The sequence below is a fragment of the Myzus persicae genome, unplaced genomic scaffold (assembly GCF_001856785.1).
Source record: "Myzus persicae strain clone G006 unplaced genomic scaffold, MPER_G0061.0, whole genome shotgun sequence".
Taxonomy (NCBI): domain Eukaryota; kingdom Metazoa; phylum Arthropoda; class Insecta; order Hemiptera; family Aphididae; genus Myzus; species Myzus persicae.
In genome coordinates this window covers 1,464,174-1,484,948 of record NW_019100691.1, presented here as the reverse complement: position 1 = coordinate 1,484,948, position 20,775 = coordinate 1,464,174, and the positions used below count along the sequence as shown (strand labels likewise).

Sequence of the window (20,775 nt, the reverse complement as noted above, 5' to 3'; positions counted from 1 at the left end):
TACAATATAACACGCTCACTCCGCGGACAAAATACGAAAGAAAAAAAAAATGCTGCCGAACAAATTTGATCGGTTGGCAGTGGCTTTTATTTTTAACAGTCGATCATCATAAATTATGACAGCTGCACGTCTTTGCCAGTATATTGTGATAAAGGCGTGCGCAGACTTCGCGGTTTCAGGGTACAGCGAGGGATCGATCAAGCCCGTAATTTCTTATTGTTTTTAAATAATTGCTCTTCACCCGGAATACTGTTATGTATATACTCTACCCTGCGGGTCCGTTAGCTAAGTAGAATATATTTTATACATTGCGAATTAATCGAATTAATTTAATATTACTTTGTGTAAAATTATATTCAGGTACCATTATTATTATTATTATTATTATTAGGTAGCAGATATAGTAATAACATTAAAATACGATAATATATTTCATTTTCGATAAGACTCGCACGAATAAATTGATTTATTTTTATTCTTCTGCCAAGTCTTTGCATATTTTATAGGAAATATCAATAAATATAAAATAGAAAGCTACTCTTGTAATACAAAAAAAGAAATTGTGAATAGTGTGATTTTTTATATTTTCTTTGTATTTTTAGACTTTTTAAGTTTTTTTTTGGCATATTTAAAATTGTTTACTTCTTCCATAATAAGTATACATTGGTTCATTACACGGAAGACATATTTTAATTTAATGTTTTATTAATGAACTTTCACTCATCGAGCCGTAGGTACATATTTCTTTTTATTTTGTTTTTGTGGGTTCGACGACGACGTTGCCAAAACTGCTTAAACATTACGTCGACAATTTTTAAGCATTACGTTGACATTTTCATAATTATCATTAAATAAATCGCATTCGAATATTATGATGCTTTTCAATCGACTATTTATATACTTTATATTCATTAATAAGGAAAAGTGTATAATTGATATTATCCATTTTCAATACTTTTTTTTTTTTTTGATTTAAGCTTCGGCAATTGAGGCCATTAGCTATAGGTTGTGGTACTGTAGGGTTTGGGACTGTAGGGGGGGGGAACACGTGTGTGTTTCAATACTTTTATCGTATACTAAGACTTAAAATCGCTATAAAACTTATTTTTTTCTTCATTTCCAGCATATATCCTCGATTTTTCATATAGTGGTATACGGTGTTATATTACATGTTGTGTTCCTACTCTCTTCTATAGTTTTTATTTTAGCTTATGTTAATTAAATTTATGAGTCAAAAATCTGTATGGAGAAATTTCAATGACGTTAACAAATATTCCAAAATCATTTTAAATATTCAATTCTCAGATGGTATCTATTTTTTATAGATATCATCTTATTAAGAAAAAGTATTTTGAGAACCAAAGACCAAACGATCAACAAAAATACAAAGTATACAAAGTATTTTTAATTTGTTATCCTCGCAATATGTGATAATAATATGTAGGTACATATTATTATAAGTGTGAAAGTAGTTGTCTTGTAATATTATAGTATAATATTAATGTTAGAATAATTACGTTAAGGGAATTTGATTTTTATCAACGATTTTTGAAAAATCCTTTCAGATACTTACGTTACACGTGTTTAAAATGTTATAGTATAATAATAATATGACATTATCACTTATGAAATTTACAATGTAACTTGAATAAGTAAATGGTCATAACGGTAAAAAGTCATGGGAGTTATGTATACAAAATAAATATTGACAAAATAATATTTATAATCTAAACATACAATATTGAAATACATTTTTAAAGAAATATACTGGTGGTTCCATGTCAGTACCACGTCCAAAATATGTTAGTAATACCTAATTGTAAATTTTTTTCAAAAACATTGTTTTATATCCCATTGGTTGGTGAATTGTAGAATATTAATAGATTAACATAGTTTTAGTTTTTCATAAATTTATAACAAATAAGCGAAAAATACTCCTTGAAAAACTTAAATAATATTTTAGTTCACGGACTACTACCACAACAATGACTAAGACTGATTATGAAATACCAACGTTATAAAATATTTTAACTTGGCTACCTGCTGTTCACAAACTCATTACTTATCACCATAATTCAACTCGAATTTTTTAGAATTAAGTCAGAATTAAATAATATGAAAAAATGTTTAGTTTTAGTTTTTACCTCATTATTTGAGAATATATTGCAAACGTTGCACGATTTTCTTCTTCTATTGACAATATTCTGTTTTTTAGTTCGTTAATGATGTCTGCATAATACTTTTTTTGCCTGTCTAATTGTTCTATCATGTTTTTTATATCATTTTCACGATATGAACTTCTCTAAATACAAAAATACCATAACATTAAGTCACGCAACAGTTACTTTTTTTTGTAAATAAATTAAAATAATTTTTTTTCCAAACGATAATCATCAAAGTTAAAATAATTATTTAAAGATGATCAACACATTTACGTTTGTTGTAGAACTACTACTGCTAAATTACAAATACGTATTATTTGAGTTACGAATTGTATAATTTCGCTGTCTTATCCTTTTGAAACAAAATATACCTAATATAACTAAACGTAATAAACCTAATATTATTTTTAACACGGCGTGTTGTATAGGTATAATATATACACTCGAGACAATATTCAGAGACATTGCAAATTTTACTGTTGGTTATAATAATAGCATTATTACTATAATAATATTTTTTAATCAAAAAGCGTCGGTACACCTGGTGTTGGGGCTTATATTTTTGATTTGTGCAGTTGTGTATACTTCATCTAACTTGAAAACACAAAGTGAAACATTGTGAATGTTTAGTGTCAACTTATGGTATCTATATTATAACAATACGCAATCACTTTTTTGTAGTACCGCAATAACTCTGCCTATGTATATTGTATCTAGTAGGGAATAAATAGATGTTATGTTTTATTAAAAATGTACTGTCGAGGAAAATTGTTCAGAAAAAAAAATGCATTTTATTTCATACAGATATGTTTTTATTCAGGCGGGTAAAATCACATACACGAAAGGCCTGATCAGGTTAGGTATAGATTGGAAAGTGCTTATTTTATAATATTAAAACGGGGTTTCTGGTCGTATTTTAGACCACTGGACGATGGTAGTAGGATCTATGTATTATAATATAATATTTACAAAAGTACCTACTACTATGGGAGATAAGTGTCAAAACACGCTTGGTATATTTCAATTCAGTTCATGCGATAATATTGTTCAGATGCAATAATAATAAGAAACCAAAATCAAGAGCACTATAGGGTGGTATAAAATTACTCTAGAAATTAAATTACGGAGTGCCAATGAAGATTTTGACCTAAAGGCTACCCAGAATATTATTTATACTTTTGATTTGGATGACCCACTCAAATTATTTTGGCCAATCCCTTTCACTGGGATTTTCCACCTTTAAAACTTTCGGAAGAGTAATGGGTTCTCGTCTCTGACAAAACTAAACGATTTTTCCCTGATCTTTATTTTCAACTACTATTCGTTAATTAAACTTTAAAAACCTTTATCCTAGGCTACCTGCGATTTTCGCTTGGGTAATGTTCATGTGTCATGTTAAATAACTTAATTAATATTTGATAATACATATATCGAATATTTAGCTTAATACATGCAGTCATGCAGTATATTTATTAACTTTACGATCGAACAATTTTTGTTATAAAATGCAGAGTAGGATATTTTTGTATGGATATTTTTATATGGATATTTTTAATTACGGGAACCGAAAAATGTAAAAACTTAATTTTTTTTAAACATTTGAAGTTCTAATTTGGACTTAATTCATAGGTATTTAATATTGAAGAATAATGATTTTAATTATTTCGTTGTAGGTTAGAAATATTTCAACTTTTAAGTATATTATAATATTTTTTTTTACATAATGATATTTTTAAAACATTTAGATTAGCTTTAGCTATTTGTTTATTTATAATTTTTACCGTATTTTTAAAATAAAATAAATTACTATAATAATCAATAACAATATATTTATATGATAATGCGCTGTGACAGTGACAGACCGTCTCCGCTCAGAATCGTTTTTGGTAGGTAGCCACCTATATGCAATACTGCAATGACTTATCAATTGATTTAAATTTAACATATCCGTATTTTACCTAATCTAACCTACTCAATGTTCGTCATCATTTTCACTATCGATGCTGTATATTCGACTCATCGACATTCCTCAGGTACAGCAGAGTGTTTGTCTACTTCCCCCCTTTTTCTCTTGAACCTCGCACAAACTAATAATAAGTTGTGTCATTATTTTATCGAAGAAATAAACATAAAATATAATTACTTATCAAGTAACTTATAACTTTAAAGTTTAAATGTATCAAATTAAATTACTGTAACCATTAACAGATGTTCAATTATTTTTTTTTTATTTTACAACTACCTAGTCACTGGGATTCTTAATTTTTGTTAAACTTTTAACTTGTGACTATAGTTACAAGCTAATTCCACCTCTTGGTATAATAAGTGTATATAACAAAAATAAAAAAACCGTGGTTCTAATTTCTACATAATTTTACATATTATAATAAATAGTTAATTATACAAGCGATAAATACAATGGTTCTTCAGATGAAAATATCAAGAAATTATTCTAATTCCACTTATTAAAGTATATGACCTACATTTATTGAAGTACTTATTAATAATACATGAATACACATTTTCAAGTATTTACGTAGATATATGCAATGAACGAACTTAAATATAAATGTTATTCAAATAAAATTAATTCAGTACAATGTTTAGCTTATAACAAACTTAATCAGGACTTTAACACTAAAATTGTTTTTATTAAATACTCTTAAAAATAATAAATATCAATGATCGTAAGTCAATTTATTTTTTGAATAATCTATTTATATGTATGATATTTGTGTGACAACTTTTTTTGTTTCTTATACTGTATCACAATATTTAGATTTTTTTAAATGTAATTTGTAGTTTTGATTTCAGTTATTAAGGAACGACATGTCAACACAATGCTAGTTTCATAATATCTTATTTTATTTTTAAAATATCTCGAAAATCTTGATTTATAATTGTTCATCATAGGTGTCAGGCGGTTACGGTCCGTATCATACGGATAACTATACCAACGCTACATACAATTAATGACATAGTTAACTAAGCTCCGCTCAGAATTGTTTTTCGAATGTGGTCATTTATCATTGCTTTAAGATTTAATGACATCAGTCTAAGTAGATCAAGCCTACCTTACACAAGTCTGCCTTTTTTTTTTAATTACATTTATTATAACGTAATAATAAATTATTGTCAACGGTACAAATATAAGAACCGAGTGTGATATTGGAAATTGGATATTATACTAACAGAATGTGTATACATGACGTATCAACTCTTACTTTAGATAGGTCCAATAAGTCAACTAACTTGCGTAAAATATTATTGTTAGAAAATTAACAAATAGTTATTCAACATGCATACTCTCCACCAAGTTATTCTTAAGTCATGAACTAAATATACGTTATTTGATTTTTGAAATGTTGAAGTTTTTTAATAGTAATAAGAATAACCATATCATTAAAACCTCACTATTTTAAGAGACAATTTCTTTTCAGCTGTAAATAGTTAGTTGATAGTAAAACATATATATTATATGATTAGTTAATACACACGAGTACTTTTAAATATACAACACAAAATATATATAGTGTGGCACTTCTTAAACTAGGACAATTTTTACAAACTACAAACACTTAAACTGATTGCTATAGTAATTTTCGAACCAATAATCATCATAGCACCACATCTTTAAACGTGTTGATAACATTGACACATCAGACGAAGTAAGGACTCTTGAAACAATATTCCGATTGTGACATTTTTATCCTTAGTGGCTTAGTACATAAAGTTTAATAACTCAGAAACTCATAGTTTGAATGTCAACCCTGATACATCAACATTTTCAAAAGATAATCTGCTTATAGTTAAAAGCAAAAGAGGGATATTCACTTTTAGACAGGTTTTTATCGCTACAGGACACTCATTAAATGGGTAAAAAACCAATTTGTTTGTATTTAGTATTTGAATAAGTAAGTAGTTCAAGGAAAAAAATTAGGATGAAAGTTCTCAGTATTTTATACTCGGTGATAATATAATCCTGTATAGTTGGCCACGGTCTGTCAAAAATATATTAAATCACCCTCTTCTCATGCTTTTGTTCATAAGCAAATAAACAATACTCACATTTTGTTTGTTTTTATAAATTAATTAATGATATTAAGTTTAAAATATTAATATTATCTTAAGTACATAATGTGTGTTATGTTGCACTAATTATTAATGCACCTTGTTAAACGTGTGTATTGATACAGACAATACAACATACGCGTGTGATGCATAAGTAGCGTACAGTTATACATTTCTGTGCTCGAGACTAGTGAAAAGATGGATATAAAATACATATGCAATACAATTATGCACTTTTTGTTTTTATTGGTATACTCGAGTAAAAAATATTATTTTTCAAATTTCTTACAGTACTTCATTTTCAAGAAAATTAAAAAAATAAAACAGATAGAGAATGTTGAAGATTTTAAACGTGGACTCCATAGTGTATCAAGTTGATATCATAATGCATATTGTTATTATTTTGAAATAATTTGTTGTACATTGAAAAAAAATGTTAGTACTTTAGTCAGGAGTAATACATATATAGCTGTTGGCTTTTAATCAACAAGCAAGTGTTTTTACATGTTTATGGTCCGTTTAAAGTTCACACTTCAGTAGATAATTTTTATAACTAAATAAAATTATTTGTGGTTATTGATTATCGAACCATTTTCACAAATTGTACATAATATAATATTATTGCATATTTAAACATTGATTGTTGTTGTCATTTTTCATTATTATATACTCATTACATTGTATAAACAAAAAACTAACATATTTTACTTTTAGTTTCGTAAAATACATAACTTTGTACCACTCTAAAATGAGTGTTGTTCGTTAAATGGTTTTAAATGTTTTTGGATTATTGAATCTTAAATGTATGATTCAAATTTTTAACTAAAGTGGTCTTTAGATCCAGTGTAAATCTTAATAGGTAAAATATCTAATTAAACTTTTGAAACTGGAGTAGGTACGCGTATGGTTCAAAATTATAATTTTTAATTCATTTTCATAACAACTACATCGTGATTTATGGACTAGCACACGATTCCGCACGGTATACCTTTTTATCTTTCCGAATCCGCACATTTTCGAATTACTAATTTTTTTTTATGCAAAAATGTTATGATATTGATATAAAATAGGTATAAATAATTTCTATATAACTTTTACTTTCAAACTCTATTATTGAAATAAAATAAATATAATACAAAAATAGTCAAATAAATGTGATGCAATTTTTTTATCAGAAGAAGAACCCCACTCTAAAAGTTGATCGCATTTGCGAACACCGACAAATCTATGTTTATAGCCATTAACAACAAATAGCTCCTTATTTCACTCTGAGACAATAGTAAGAATTTCTGAATTATTCGTTTTAAATTATAAACTCACACAAAATGTATATGTCAACAGTAAAACACAATAAGGCGATCTTAATGTACGTACGAAAGAATATCGAACAGGTGACTTGATGGGTCCAGATGAAACATAATATGTAATACACTACTGTAGACTATTCAGATAATCTATTTTTCGAGGAAAAATCAAAATAATGTTATAATATACTTTGAAGTAGTATATTAATATCAACCATTTATTATGACTATAATAATTTTTTAAATATAATCGGCAACGTCGCAAATTAGTTTTGTGCCGAATCGCGTGAGTAAAAAGGTATATGCGGAATCGTGAATCGCTTCAAGTAGATGGAAGTTAAAAAAATTTTATGTTTTAGTTCCGTAAAATTATTTATTTATTCTGTTCAGATCGGTGAATTTCGTTAACATAAACAAAGAGTTCTTAAAAAAGTAAAATATTGCAACGGTAAGACAGATGGGTGTATAGGTCCCCACGGATCTGTTTTCAACTAAATAATTTTAAGTCCCCTGTCCCCTCTCCAAATATTAACCAAGATCTCCACCTATGGGCTTGGGTAAATAATAATCGTGGCGTCATCAATCATCATCTCTAATATATATATAATATGTTCGGGGCAGCAAGCAACTTATTAGGCATCAATTATAGGTAGCTACAGGTACAGACTTCATTCGTAAAACGAGTGATATCGATTGCGTACGAATAATATAAAAACTTATTTAATAACACAATTTGGCTCACGGATAAACAAGTAATTTATTTAGTTTAAAACGTATAAAATAATAATAAAAACAACGTCAGACGTCACAATTTTATTCTTTAATAATTATGTGACATATGTCACTGTGACATGTAACCCGAGGGCTAAGGAAAATTAAGCGTTCGAGTATTACTACATTTGAACTTTACTTTCTCGGACGTTTGAGTACATAAACAATTTTAAAGTTATACCCATAAATACTTTTAGCTTGTCTGTGGGTTTTAAATATATTATGATAATGTCATCAAATAGTCATATGTGGTTTTATAAAATTAAAATATTTAATCATTTCATGTTCATAACAGGTTAACTGCAATATTCACGATTATGTGTAAAAATATGGTTTTGATCAACCATCGTAATTTAATTCATAAAAACAAATACGTATCTTATTTCACAAATACGATTCTAGATATAAAGTTATTTGAGCACGTTTTTCGATTTGCGCCATTCGGTTCGGAATAGTTACTGTTAATATCAGTGTTTTGTTATTATTTCAAATCAATAATTGCGACGAGTTATCGTAAAAAATTAATCAATATTTAATGTGAACTACAATGTATAATTGGTCGGTTGATCGATGGTCGTCTTTAACCCTCATTAATTGAAATTTTAATGTGGCATATTAGGTACCTACCTATAATAATACTTACGATATTTTTTATATAGTTTCAAAGCATAATTTGATTTTGGCACGAAAATTAATTTAACTTTATATGTCAATATCATATCACCCATAATTTAAAACAAGAATGCACTGTATAATATATTTTTTAATTTATAAACAAGTTTTTGGTATAATAGTACATTCTAAATAAATATATACCTAGCTTATTTAATCTCATTTTAAAGGCTATTTACGTAGTAGTTGTTTCAAAGAAAAAATTAACTCTTGAAACGTTACCAACGTTACGCTACAATACGATATAACTGTATATATAATCTTATTATACACCCGTGTGCCATAAATATCGTTGAACTTTAAGTTAGAATATAAAAATATAAAATTCAATAGTTATTTCAGTAATACAATTTTGAAACAATTACCGTTTTTAAAATGTTAAATTTACGTAATTGATATTGTCTTAGACTTTTATGCCTCGTTATCGCGTAGCACACAGTTTTTTTATTCTATTTGTATATTATAGGTATTGTTATTTCCAACCTTTCAACCTTTAACCATTATGTCATCCATTGAGTATTAATTTTGTTTATATTATGTCTATTTATTACAACAGTTTCAACTTTATATTTTAAATATTTTTGGATTGCTTTTTTCTGGTGTAAACACTATTTTAATATTGGATTACAAAAATACGTATATAAGTTTATATAATAAATAACATATGATTGTTGGGTTATAATAGTTTATGCTATAGAAACTAATAAAAATAAAATAAAGTTCATATAAATATAAATTAGTTTTAATTTAACCATGGACGTTGTTACAAATTTGATTTTTCATTAAATTTGAAAAATCGGGAATCAAAACGTTTAAGTATATCAAGTGTATCCACTTAAAACGGTAAGTAAGGAAGTTCCTGCAGAGTTCAGCTACACTTCGTGCCGAATAACATTTAATGGTTAAGCATTTTTCCATGTCTGTATAAGTTTTCTAAAATAGAATGTAAAAGCTAACTTTATTACTTACCAAAGAGTTAGTTTTTACCTTTATCACGATTGTTCCGTTTGTGCGTCTGTCACGATCGTGATTCATGACGATTCTATTAATGTTACTTTTAGTTCTAATACATTCATGCATCGCATTTTGTACGTGATGTGTGATTACTAGTGAATCAGCTCTGAAATATTCGACTTGTATATTACATAAATAATATTATTTGAATAAAAACAAAGCATATTAACTAACGTACCTAGTTTGAAGTTCAATTTCATTTATGTGATTTGAGATGCAAGGTTTTGTAAACATTATATTTTGACGACACTTCAGACATATATTCTTAAATGTATTCAACAGAGAGTTTATTGAATTCACCGTATCATTATGAGTGACTTCCAAGTATTCTACGTACAGAGATATTATTTATATTGATTAATATTTTTAATTCGTATACTACAGTTCTTGTGTAATGCTGTTTAATACACTATGACAGTGTTATACATTATAACTCTAGGTTATTCGGTATGTCCTGAGACAATTTTAAATTGGAATTTTATTTGAAAATACTCAAATATTTTACTAACACATTTTAAAGTATCCATTTTTGAAAATGCTATAGATACTCTTTTACAAGTAAGCAGAAACATTAATCTCAGAAATATAAACCAGGGGGAGGGAACGGGGGCAAAGTTGAGAATCCCTGATAACACAGCATATACTATTTTTTTTTACAAGTGACAAAACGATTAATAATAATTAAAAAAACACCCATGATCTTTTACATACATACAAACGATTTATAAGATTAGGTTCATCAATAAAACAAATTACCGATTTTTTTAAGTTTTGGCTTTTGGTAATGGTAAATAAATCAATAACTCTATAAAGTTACATAAATTTGTATGATAAAGGTTTTGAAAGGTGTTTAATATTTTTAATTTGTTATATTTCAAAGTTAGTCAACATTTTTATCACATTAGTACGGAATTATAGCTACGCCGAGCTGTGTGCATCAAAATTATTTTCAGTATCTCAATATTTTTTACTAGTTAATATTCAGTAACCGATTCATAAAAAAATGCTAATGCAGTTTATGCCTGGATTTTAAATTTTGATTAACTGAGAATAAGTTCCTTTTTAAAAATTAATTAATTTCTAACAGTAAAGCTTTAATAAGAGTATAAGTGAAAATAATATAATTTAAATGATCTAATCCTTAGTGGTATTATTATAAATTTGTTAGTGGCATATTTTCGTTGACTACAAATAAAATAAACGTGTAATAGAAATAAATAATAACGTACGTTATATTATATTTTTAAATTCAGTATTTTGTCGTTTAGTGTTCATTCTTCATATGGAACAAGCAGTTTGTCATTTTTTCCCATTTAATTTTTGATTGCCTTTCTTTTCTATTCCCCTTACATCAAATTGTTTTTCATTTATTTTTCTATATTAGTTATTCTCCTATCAACCATAACTGAATTCACGTACCACGTACCATGAATCAATTTATGTCGTATTTTAATTGCCGTTACTATTATAAATTATTTTTATCATTTTAGATGAAGCGAATTTCAGTTGAAGCTACAAGTGTACATTAGAAAAAGAAAATGTAGACCATTTGTAAAATATTCATACGAGTTAAGAACGTTGAAAATCATTAAAATTAAATGTTATATAACATATACATACCTAATATATTTCTAATTAAATGTTTCGAATTACAATAATAAGCAATATTACATTTAATATTGTAAATTTGTAACAAATCGTATTCCGCCGTTTTTTTTATGTGGTGCGGTATAACAATTAATAATACTAGGTTTTCTATAGTTTTTATTGCTATCATTATTATTATTATCATTTTTTTTTTTATAGAAAACGCCATTAGTGCTATAATGAAATACATTTTTCCCGATCTTGCACAACATTTATAAATATTTGTACATTTGATTTTATATAGGCATGCAATTTTTTATGTTTAACCATATACCAACATTTTCAATATAATTTCTTGTATTCTATTATTATTTATGAAATTAGTTTGTTAATTAAATATTCAATCAAATATGAAATATTTATAATTTAATAATAACAATATTTGTAACGGCATTAATAATGGAAAAACAGCAATAAGAATCTTCTGTTAAAATATATCACATAGAAAACGTCAATAGTCTCCTTATTATTTTATATTTGACGATCAAGTGTTAACCCAAGACTAGCACAATTGAAAGTGTATGAAACGCGATTTCTCAACGGTCTGGCATGTGAATAACCGAGACCGCGGGGAGACAACTGATTCTATCTTGACGTCTTTTTAAAAAACAAGATGGTTTATTGGAAATGAAACTGTCAGCCACAATTACCAATAAGATTTGATGGCACGTGATTTGGAAAAATAATCGGACCTTCTTAAGCTCGGTTCGATAATAAAAAAATAAGGGTTGCTGAAGAGCCTTCAAAATTCCGGTGGTGTGCCTTTTTTTATTGCTTTATATTTTGATAAAAATAAAAATAATCAAGTGTTCTAGAATTCTTTAGAATTTCTTAATAAAAGTTCATCGTTTAACTCTTAGAAAAATAAATGTTTTATTAATTTATTTGACTCTCCATCATTTGTCTTTGACCAACGTGAAAATGTTTCGTCTTTCAAAATTAAAGCTTGAGTGCAGTTAAATTAATGTGGTAAAGTCATTAGGACATTTTATTTTATTTTTTTACATTAGGTTGCTAGAATAAAAATAAAAATAAAAATAAAAACTAAATAGGTTATGAACATTAAAAAATGTAATAATTTATAATTATACTCACCCACGTAAATAAATTATGTTAAAAAAACGGTATTAGAACTTTTTATTTTTAATATTATCTTTTCTTTAGTAAAAAAAATTATTGTGTGTTTGTTAGTAATCATTGCTAATTTCCGGAACCACTTGTCTAATTAGCACATAATATTACACACATTTTTCTCGAGAATCAAAGAGTGTTTTTCGTTTTTAAACCTATATAGGTTTATAAAGAGTGGCTTACATAGACATTTTGTTTAGAAACAAGAAAATCGAATATTGTTCGTTTATATAATATAATATAAGGTTGCACTGGCTAGGTACAGAAATAAAAGAAACTTCTACATAATACATTATGTGTTAAAATGAATGTTTATAGCTTAAATAGCTAATTAAAAAATTGTGGTTTGGCCGGTATCGATGAAAATGTCAGTTTGTTTTTAGAAATATAAAAAAAGCTTTGAGAGTAATTTGAACCTAGTTAAAAAATATTCCTGTATCCATTCCATATCGGGCCCATCTTGGTCGAAATAGTTCACAAAGCGAGGTACACCGACTCAGATTTTCCAGTTATCCCTAGGTAGACAAAAACTAAGGTATACGCACTGTTTTTTATGTTTGTTAAGGTTTTTTAGGGAGAAGTCGAGTTATATAGCTAGTAACACTATACATATACAATATTGATATTTCATGATATTATAATAATTATATTTCATTATAAAAGTATTACATTGGCCTACTGAAGATACTTTGTCATTGGATTATGCATCGTTTTCTTTAGTTGTAACTAAGTACGATTTATATAATCTTGGTATTAAAAAAGTTTTTAGGCCACGACAAGGGTTTTATTTTTGGTTTATTGAGGCTATGTTGATCACTATAGGATTATTAAGGTTATATTATGTCAAGATCTAAATTTATCGAAACCCAATAACTTTCAATAACCAGATTAATCTGGTGCTTGTGAAAATACTATAGAATCGACTGTAGTTCATAATGAATTATTACGTTCAAAATTGTATAGTCACGTAAAATAAATATTAAAATATCTTAGCAGGTGCCTTATTCTCAAATAGTACCTATTTAATAACGAATCCAAATACATTTTCAGCCTTAAAATATTGTTTTCGAGAAGGAATTTTAATATGTGTGTAATATTATGTATGGAATATAATGACATTCGTAGTGCTTTCAGCTTAAAATACTTAAGACTACCCCGGAAAGCTTGTATCATAATACACTTATATTTAATTAACTGTATTAGGTACATCAATATACCCTTCTACTTTGGGTATCCAACTAATTATTTCATATTTATTCATCTATAAATAATGGTTTGCTGTAGTAACTATGGTAACTTTATATGGATATAGACACATGGTATTAGTTTAATAAGCATTTAGCAGATACCAACTAATATAATCTATCTACGGTTTGGAGTACATTATATTATAATGAGCTCAATCGTGAAAAAACTTACCAAAATATTACTATTATTTTTGATTTTTAATACATACTTACAACTGTGCAGTTTTTTACAATGTTGGAGCATCAGGTAAAATATGGTGATATTTTGACGGGAAATTATCATTTTATTATCAATCAGTTTTTGAGTTTTTAAATGTTTTACTTTAATCCGAAACAATTGAACTACCCGAAAATACGATTTTGACTAATGATGACATTATTTTTATACCAAAGCTCATTCTTAAATTTTTGTTTTTAATAAAATCCTTAGTTTCAATAAATTATTTAAGCCAAAGTAGCATATTTTTTTGACAATATTAAGTTATACGAATTGAATATTAAACTAATAATTTGTTGTTTATATGGGTCTTTATTGTTTGGATATTAGTAGGATAGTAACAGCAACGAATACCCTTCGAATGTTTACTACACTTTTCGAACCATAAATTGCCTATAAAGTATGAATAATAAATATTATTCTTTCAGTAGGTATTCGATATTTATACACACAAATATTCAGATAGGTAGGTTCGTTCTTTTGCGGTTTATGAACCTAACGAAGAATTGCCATTTATTGAAATATTATAATATTATACCTAAGACTCACAATGATAAAAAAACTTGGTTGTATATAATTTTATTTATTTGAATTATGCATAAATTGTCGTCGAATTCGATAAGAAAAAAATTAATTATAAAAAAGAAATATTACAAACGATTATCACCGTATATACAATTTACGACGGTCTGAGAGTTATTTATTTATCCAAGATATTTTTTAACTTTCTATGGCATTCATGATTTATCATTGTCACCCAGACACAATATTATAGGCTACTATTTTATTTATTTTTTTAGGTTTTTTTTAGGGTTGTTATGTCAAGTCTTTGGAAATGCATTTCATCCCAACAAGAAAAGTTTGAAAAATCGGTCACCAGTCGTGGAGATCTCGAGGGGAAATTAATGAGGCTATAAGGTCCTGCGGCTACTGGGGTGTGGTCGAAGGACCTTTTCGTGTTGACATTGTTAAAATACCCTTTTGTTTACTTTCGAACGTTTTAGGGTCTTCGCTGACGCCACTTTCTGCTATCAACTCTTGGTGAAACCGCTGTAGATCTTCCAACTGGTCAACAATCCGTTTGTAAACACTTTGGTCGCCATCTAAAGTTTCCGGGCAAACTACATTTTGTTTAAAATATAACAAGACGCGAAAGAAACGAGAAACCTTTTATGAATGTATAGACGTATAGTACACAACAAAATATTATGCGTACCTATAAAATGCATGTGCGTGTGTGTGTATAATATTGCACGTAACAATAATCAGTTATTTAGTGTCATTCTGAATATTTTATGATTGTGATTAATCATAAAAAACCTGTATTATACGCTACACAATTTTATTAATGCAATGAAACTCACTTGAAACAAAATATGCACCCAAACGTTTGCGCAATGATTGTTGCAGTAAAGCCATAATGAGATAATTATTTTCTAAACACAAATAATCAAAAAATAAATAAACAAAAACAATTCAAATCGAAATCATATTGTTTATCTAATATATATATATATATAAATATATATATACATACACATAATATATATCTAGTCTCGTCACTATATAACATACAGTATGTATACAACGTTGATTTAATATTATAGTAATAAATAATAATAGCCAATTAACAATCAATAACAATAATTACACATTTTTATTTATATGTTTATAATTATATAAATATGATTTCGTTATATGTATAGGTACACGTTGATAATCAAATTGACATTATGACATTAATACAAATTGCGCTCAGTTAATTAAATTTGAGCTTATCATTTATTTTTTTTTAAATTTAATTTCCAAATGACATATTATAACATATTGTTTGACAGTGGAATATAATATTATGTTCGGTCACCTGAACATCTGTAATGATATGAAATGTACGATTTCATTAAGCTCTTGTGTGGTTCTTTTTTCATGGCCCAGCGGCTTCCGTATATCCTTTGACTAATGTCTCTATGATGAGTTTAATGGTGATTTTATATATTGTTTCGATGTTTTCTGTGAACCGATCGCCTAATGTAGTTTTTACTGCTTCCAAAAATGGCACTTCGATTTTCTAAAAAAAAAAAATTATAATAATATAACATAAAAATTATGAAACGTGTTATAGACATGAAAATCATCAAATAACTTTAAATCGTACACTTTGATTGGTTCAAATAAATTGTTATTTTTATTGTGAATTCATTTAACCCCAAGTTTGACTCCATGAAATATTCAAACTAATATGTATTTATTTTTGTAAAACAACTATTATTTATGTTGTAAATAAAATGGTACCTACAATGACAGAATGGCTATAATGCCTAAACATCAGAAACAATGCAATACTATGTCCGTTTAACTATTTATTTGATTAGGTACATGATACAATTTTATGAATTATTATCATAACCTAACAGAATCCTATCAAATAATTATTAAAAATCAATTTCGTAATTGGTTCGTAATTCGTAAATGTCAATGAATCCTGAAACATAAAAAAAAAAATCCTGGATTCCTGTGATTATTATTTAGTTATTTTAAATTCTAAGCGGAGGAATGGATATATCAGTTTTACAGTGATGAGTATTTTGTATTTTTGTGTCCACCATTACCTTTACAATCAGTATAAATGGTTTGATTTTCAACTCTGTGAGTTTTTGGTAACAAATTGTGTCTAGTTGGTACTTTTGAACAAAGTAAATTAAGTACTATTTAATAATATTGGAAAAAACTATAAAAAAATTACGAAAAAACAGGAATATTACACTACACTAGTTTATGACAAAATCAATTTTATTTATATTTGGTAATTGAAAAATGTATAATATTTGATAGGAAGGTTTGAAACGGTTTGATATTTTCAACAACAATTTATAAAAACATGATGAAATGATTTTAAAAATATTTCTTGTTTTTTTGAGCTCTTTATACTTTTGTTTTTTATAATTTATTACGGCTTCAAGAACAATGATTTTTAGCCTGTATTAACTAGGCATTAAAGAAGGAAATATCTTTATAATTTTATACATTTAAAATTTTAGAATTTGTTTAGTGTTTTTTTTTAAATCTTCATAAATGTTTTTTCTTGGTTTAAAAGATTAAGAATATAATATAATGTTTCTTATAAGGTGTACTATACATAATATAATATTAAGCAATTCGAAATTATCCCAAATACATTCATATTATGCACAATTTTTGACGAAATTGGATTTTCAAACAAAAAATAAGGATTTTTATTAGCACGCTGTAATAAAAAAAAAAATAGCAACCGTGGAGACTTTTCACTATTATGTATATTATTATTTTTTGTACACTATTATTTTTCCAAAACATTCAAACTAATTTTAAGCTATATATACCACCAACCAATTTACACCAACACATCGTTTTACTGAACGTTCGATACTAAGTACTAACTTATTATCTGTTAAAAACAATAATATAATGTACAGGCCAAGCATATGCTTATCCCATTTTTCTTCTTAATAATGCAGATGTTCAAAATCTCGCTTTCGTAATTTTTAAATATACCTAAAGACTATGTTTTAAAATTTTATTTTTCATAAGAAGTGTCTTGTGGAGATGCAACCTTCTTTTTCTGCTATAAATTATTGACGAATCAAAATCAAAATTCGAACGAGTAGTTATGAGCTATTTAACTGTGTGTACTAAGAACCACTATAATGGGTTCGAAAGATATGGTGATATGGTAATTTGGAAATGTCAGTAATTTTTTTTTTAATTTATAAATATTTACAATTTATTCAATTGGTCCTACGTCTAAGTATAATATAAATACATACTTGATCCAATATTGCGTCTATTTTATATTTTTGTAACAGTATTCTTGTGGACTATTATATCCTATTTTTTTCTAGATTAGGCTTACCATAGAACAACCCATGACCATTTTTATACCATTTTATTATACCTTTATTTTATTGACCTTCGGCTAAATATATTGAACACAAATACAAATGTTATAATCCTACAACCATTGTGCGTTGTCAAATATAATAGCAGTGAATGATTTTTTCCAAATAATGTTTATAAATTCAGTTCTGATGGTTCAAAATGCCTCGAAAACGTGATTATTATCTTGTTTTTCATCGGTCGGTTATTTTCGGGCATCAATCACACGTCAGACGTTATCAACTCAGGCTCAGCATCAGTGATTGCGTGTCAATATATTATTATTTTTTGTGTCAGAGTTGTGAATCAAATTTGCTTCAGTTTCTTACATACATACACGTTATCGGAAATTTCGTATACGGAATTTGTTATAAACATATTCATGAAATGTCTGTTCGATTCCCTTATGACCGCTAGATTTTATATTAATATTGCAGTCAGAACAATCGAAACAATCGAAAGCAATTTATAGGGAAATTTAGTTAGGTATCAGAGTTTGTACGAAAAATAAAATATTTTTTCAGAGTTCGTAGTACGTTTCTGATGTGTACATATTGCTGTGTGATTGATTGTGTAGAATGATATTCTAACAGTTTTCTATTATGATGACACCCCAGCCTTAATTGTTGACTAAGTTTATTACAATTGCGTCCTAAACAGTGAATGCCCAAGCCCAAGGAGCACTTCCCAACCCCTAAAAAAACAACAATTTTGTGTTAGGTGTGTTGTGAGTATCTATATGGTGGATCTTGGTAGCCGGTAAAGGTTATATGACTAATAATTATCTTGAAAATGAAATATTGTACTGATTAACTCATGAAATTTATAATGATCAATAATGATTGGTAAATTCCTAGGTCCCTGTGAAAATAAAATTATTTGCGCTACTACAAGTTGCAAATCAGCAGTTCACGTTGAGTTTAGTGTGTTTTCATATTAAAAATATACTCATGTATAATCAAATGTTGAGGTAATAACTCAACTTTCCTTGTTTAAGCGGAGATTTTAAAATAAAATTGTAATGCGATATATGCGTGTACAATTTTATTATTTAAAAGATCCACCCAGTGTGTTATAAATTATAATACTTATTTTATTTATCAGTAAATTTCAAATGCATAATTATGAAATATTTAACCAATGTATACCTACTATCATTGATTATACATAATAGTTAACGTATATAATCAATGTTACTATCTAGTATCAATCCAAATTTCAAATTTAGACGACCAACGAGTAACATAGGTACGCTATTTTTACTTACAAGTTACATTGAAACCTAAAATTCTTTCGAACTAAAATCTTTTGATTATAAAATATGATGGTAAAACCTCACTTTTCAAAATAATAAAACCAGGTGAGAAAAAACAACAAAAATTACGAATTTAAATTGGTTAATATTTTTATAAATTTTCAAAACTCGATATTCTGCAGTAGTTAGCTCCAATCCACGATTTATTTATAATGTATATTGAATGATTAACCAAACGACGAAATCAATTTGTATGGCGTATGAAACTGTTAAAACTAATGGTTTTACCCATAATTCTATCGAACATATTGTACGTAATTGCATCAACAAATCACAGGGTGCAGTTAATTGTTCCGTGATGTCGAAGAACAACCAAAAACAATGGAACTACCGATGTGTGCCCCAAAAACGATCGCCATTATATTATTGCTATTATTTCCGTTAGTCGAACAAATTCATCAAACTCAGCCGTTTTCGAATAACCCAATATATTTTAGGTGACAAATCGTCTACTTTAATAGTAATGACTACCTGTTGTACCTAGTGAACAGATTTCTAGTTTAGTTGTATATATATCACTGTGACTAATATTATTATAATCATCGATTCTAAATAAAACGACAAATAATACATTGGCCTTACTTCAAGTATTTAGTTGTTTTCGTTTTGAGTTTTGTAATCATTAACAATCAATGTTCAATTAGACGAAGAAGTGCACTAAAAAGGTGTTCCCTATCTCGCTGAGTAATGATGTATTGGTAACTCTAGTGTTTTAAATAGATTTTTTTATTAATTTTTATATAATTTTGGTTACCAAAATAAAATTGTAATAATAATAATAAAAACATTTATTAAAATATCTTACTTACCCATACTAAGACCATTTAGTGTTACTAAATAAGCTGATTTTTAATATTCCCTTAAAAAGTTCCTTTTAATGTAGATACTTAACGTGTTACTCTTTATTTACCTATGCAAAAATTTCGTGTACGATTGGTGTATCCGTGATGCACTTCAAAACTACTCAACCGGTTTTGATAAGATTATGATCAATGTGTGTGATTTGGTATAACTCATAAGATAGAGTTGTTGTTATCTCGATAATTAGCCATTAATTTTATTTAATTGAACATTTGTGGAAGGATTTTGATATACAGGATGAACATTTTTGTTTATTTATGGTTGGTATCGGTTACAGCTTACAGATTATGATACTACAAATGTAATAAGAGAAATTAGTATTCATTGGCATTTACAATTCCGAATAAAGAAATTGTATCTTAAGACAAATATGAAATTAAATGTATGTTTGTACTGTTTGTAGCTTATATATAGGTAAGTTCTCAAAAACTACTAAACCAAATTTGGGAAA

General features: G+C 27.2%; 1 protein-coding gene across 1 annotated transcript in view; it reads right to left on the bottom strand.

Moving 5' to 3' along the window:
* Positions 1–15,863: 15,863 nt before the first annotated feature.
* The window catches only part of LOC111041866 (neuroglobin-like), a 33,795-nt gene continuing 28,883 nt past the window's right edge, over positions 15,864–20,775 (bottom strand). Inside the window, exon 3 of the mRNA XM_022326306.1 lies at positions 15,864–16,304. Within this exon, the coding sequence (XP_022181998.1) occupies positions 16,161–16,304 (144 nt within the window). The 3' untranslated portion in view covers positions 15,864–16,160. The remainder of the gene's footprint in view (positions 16,305–20,775) is intronic.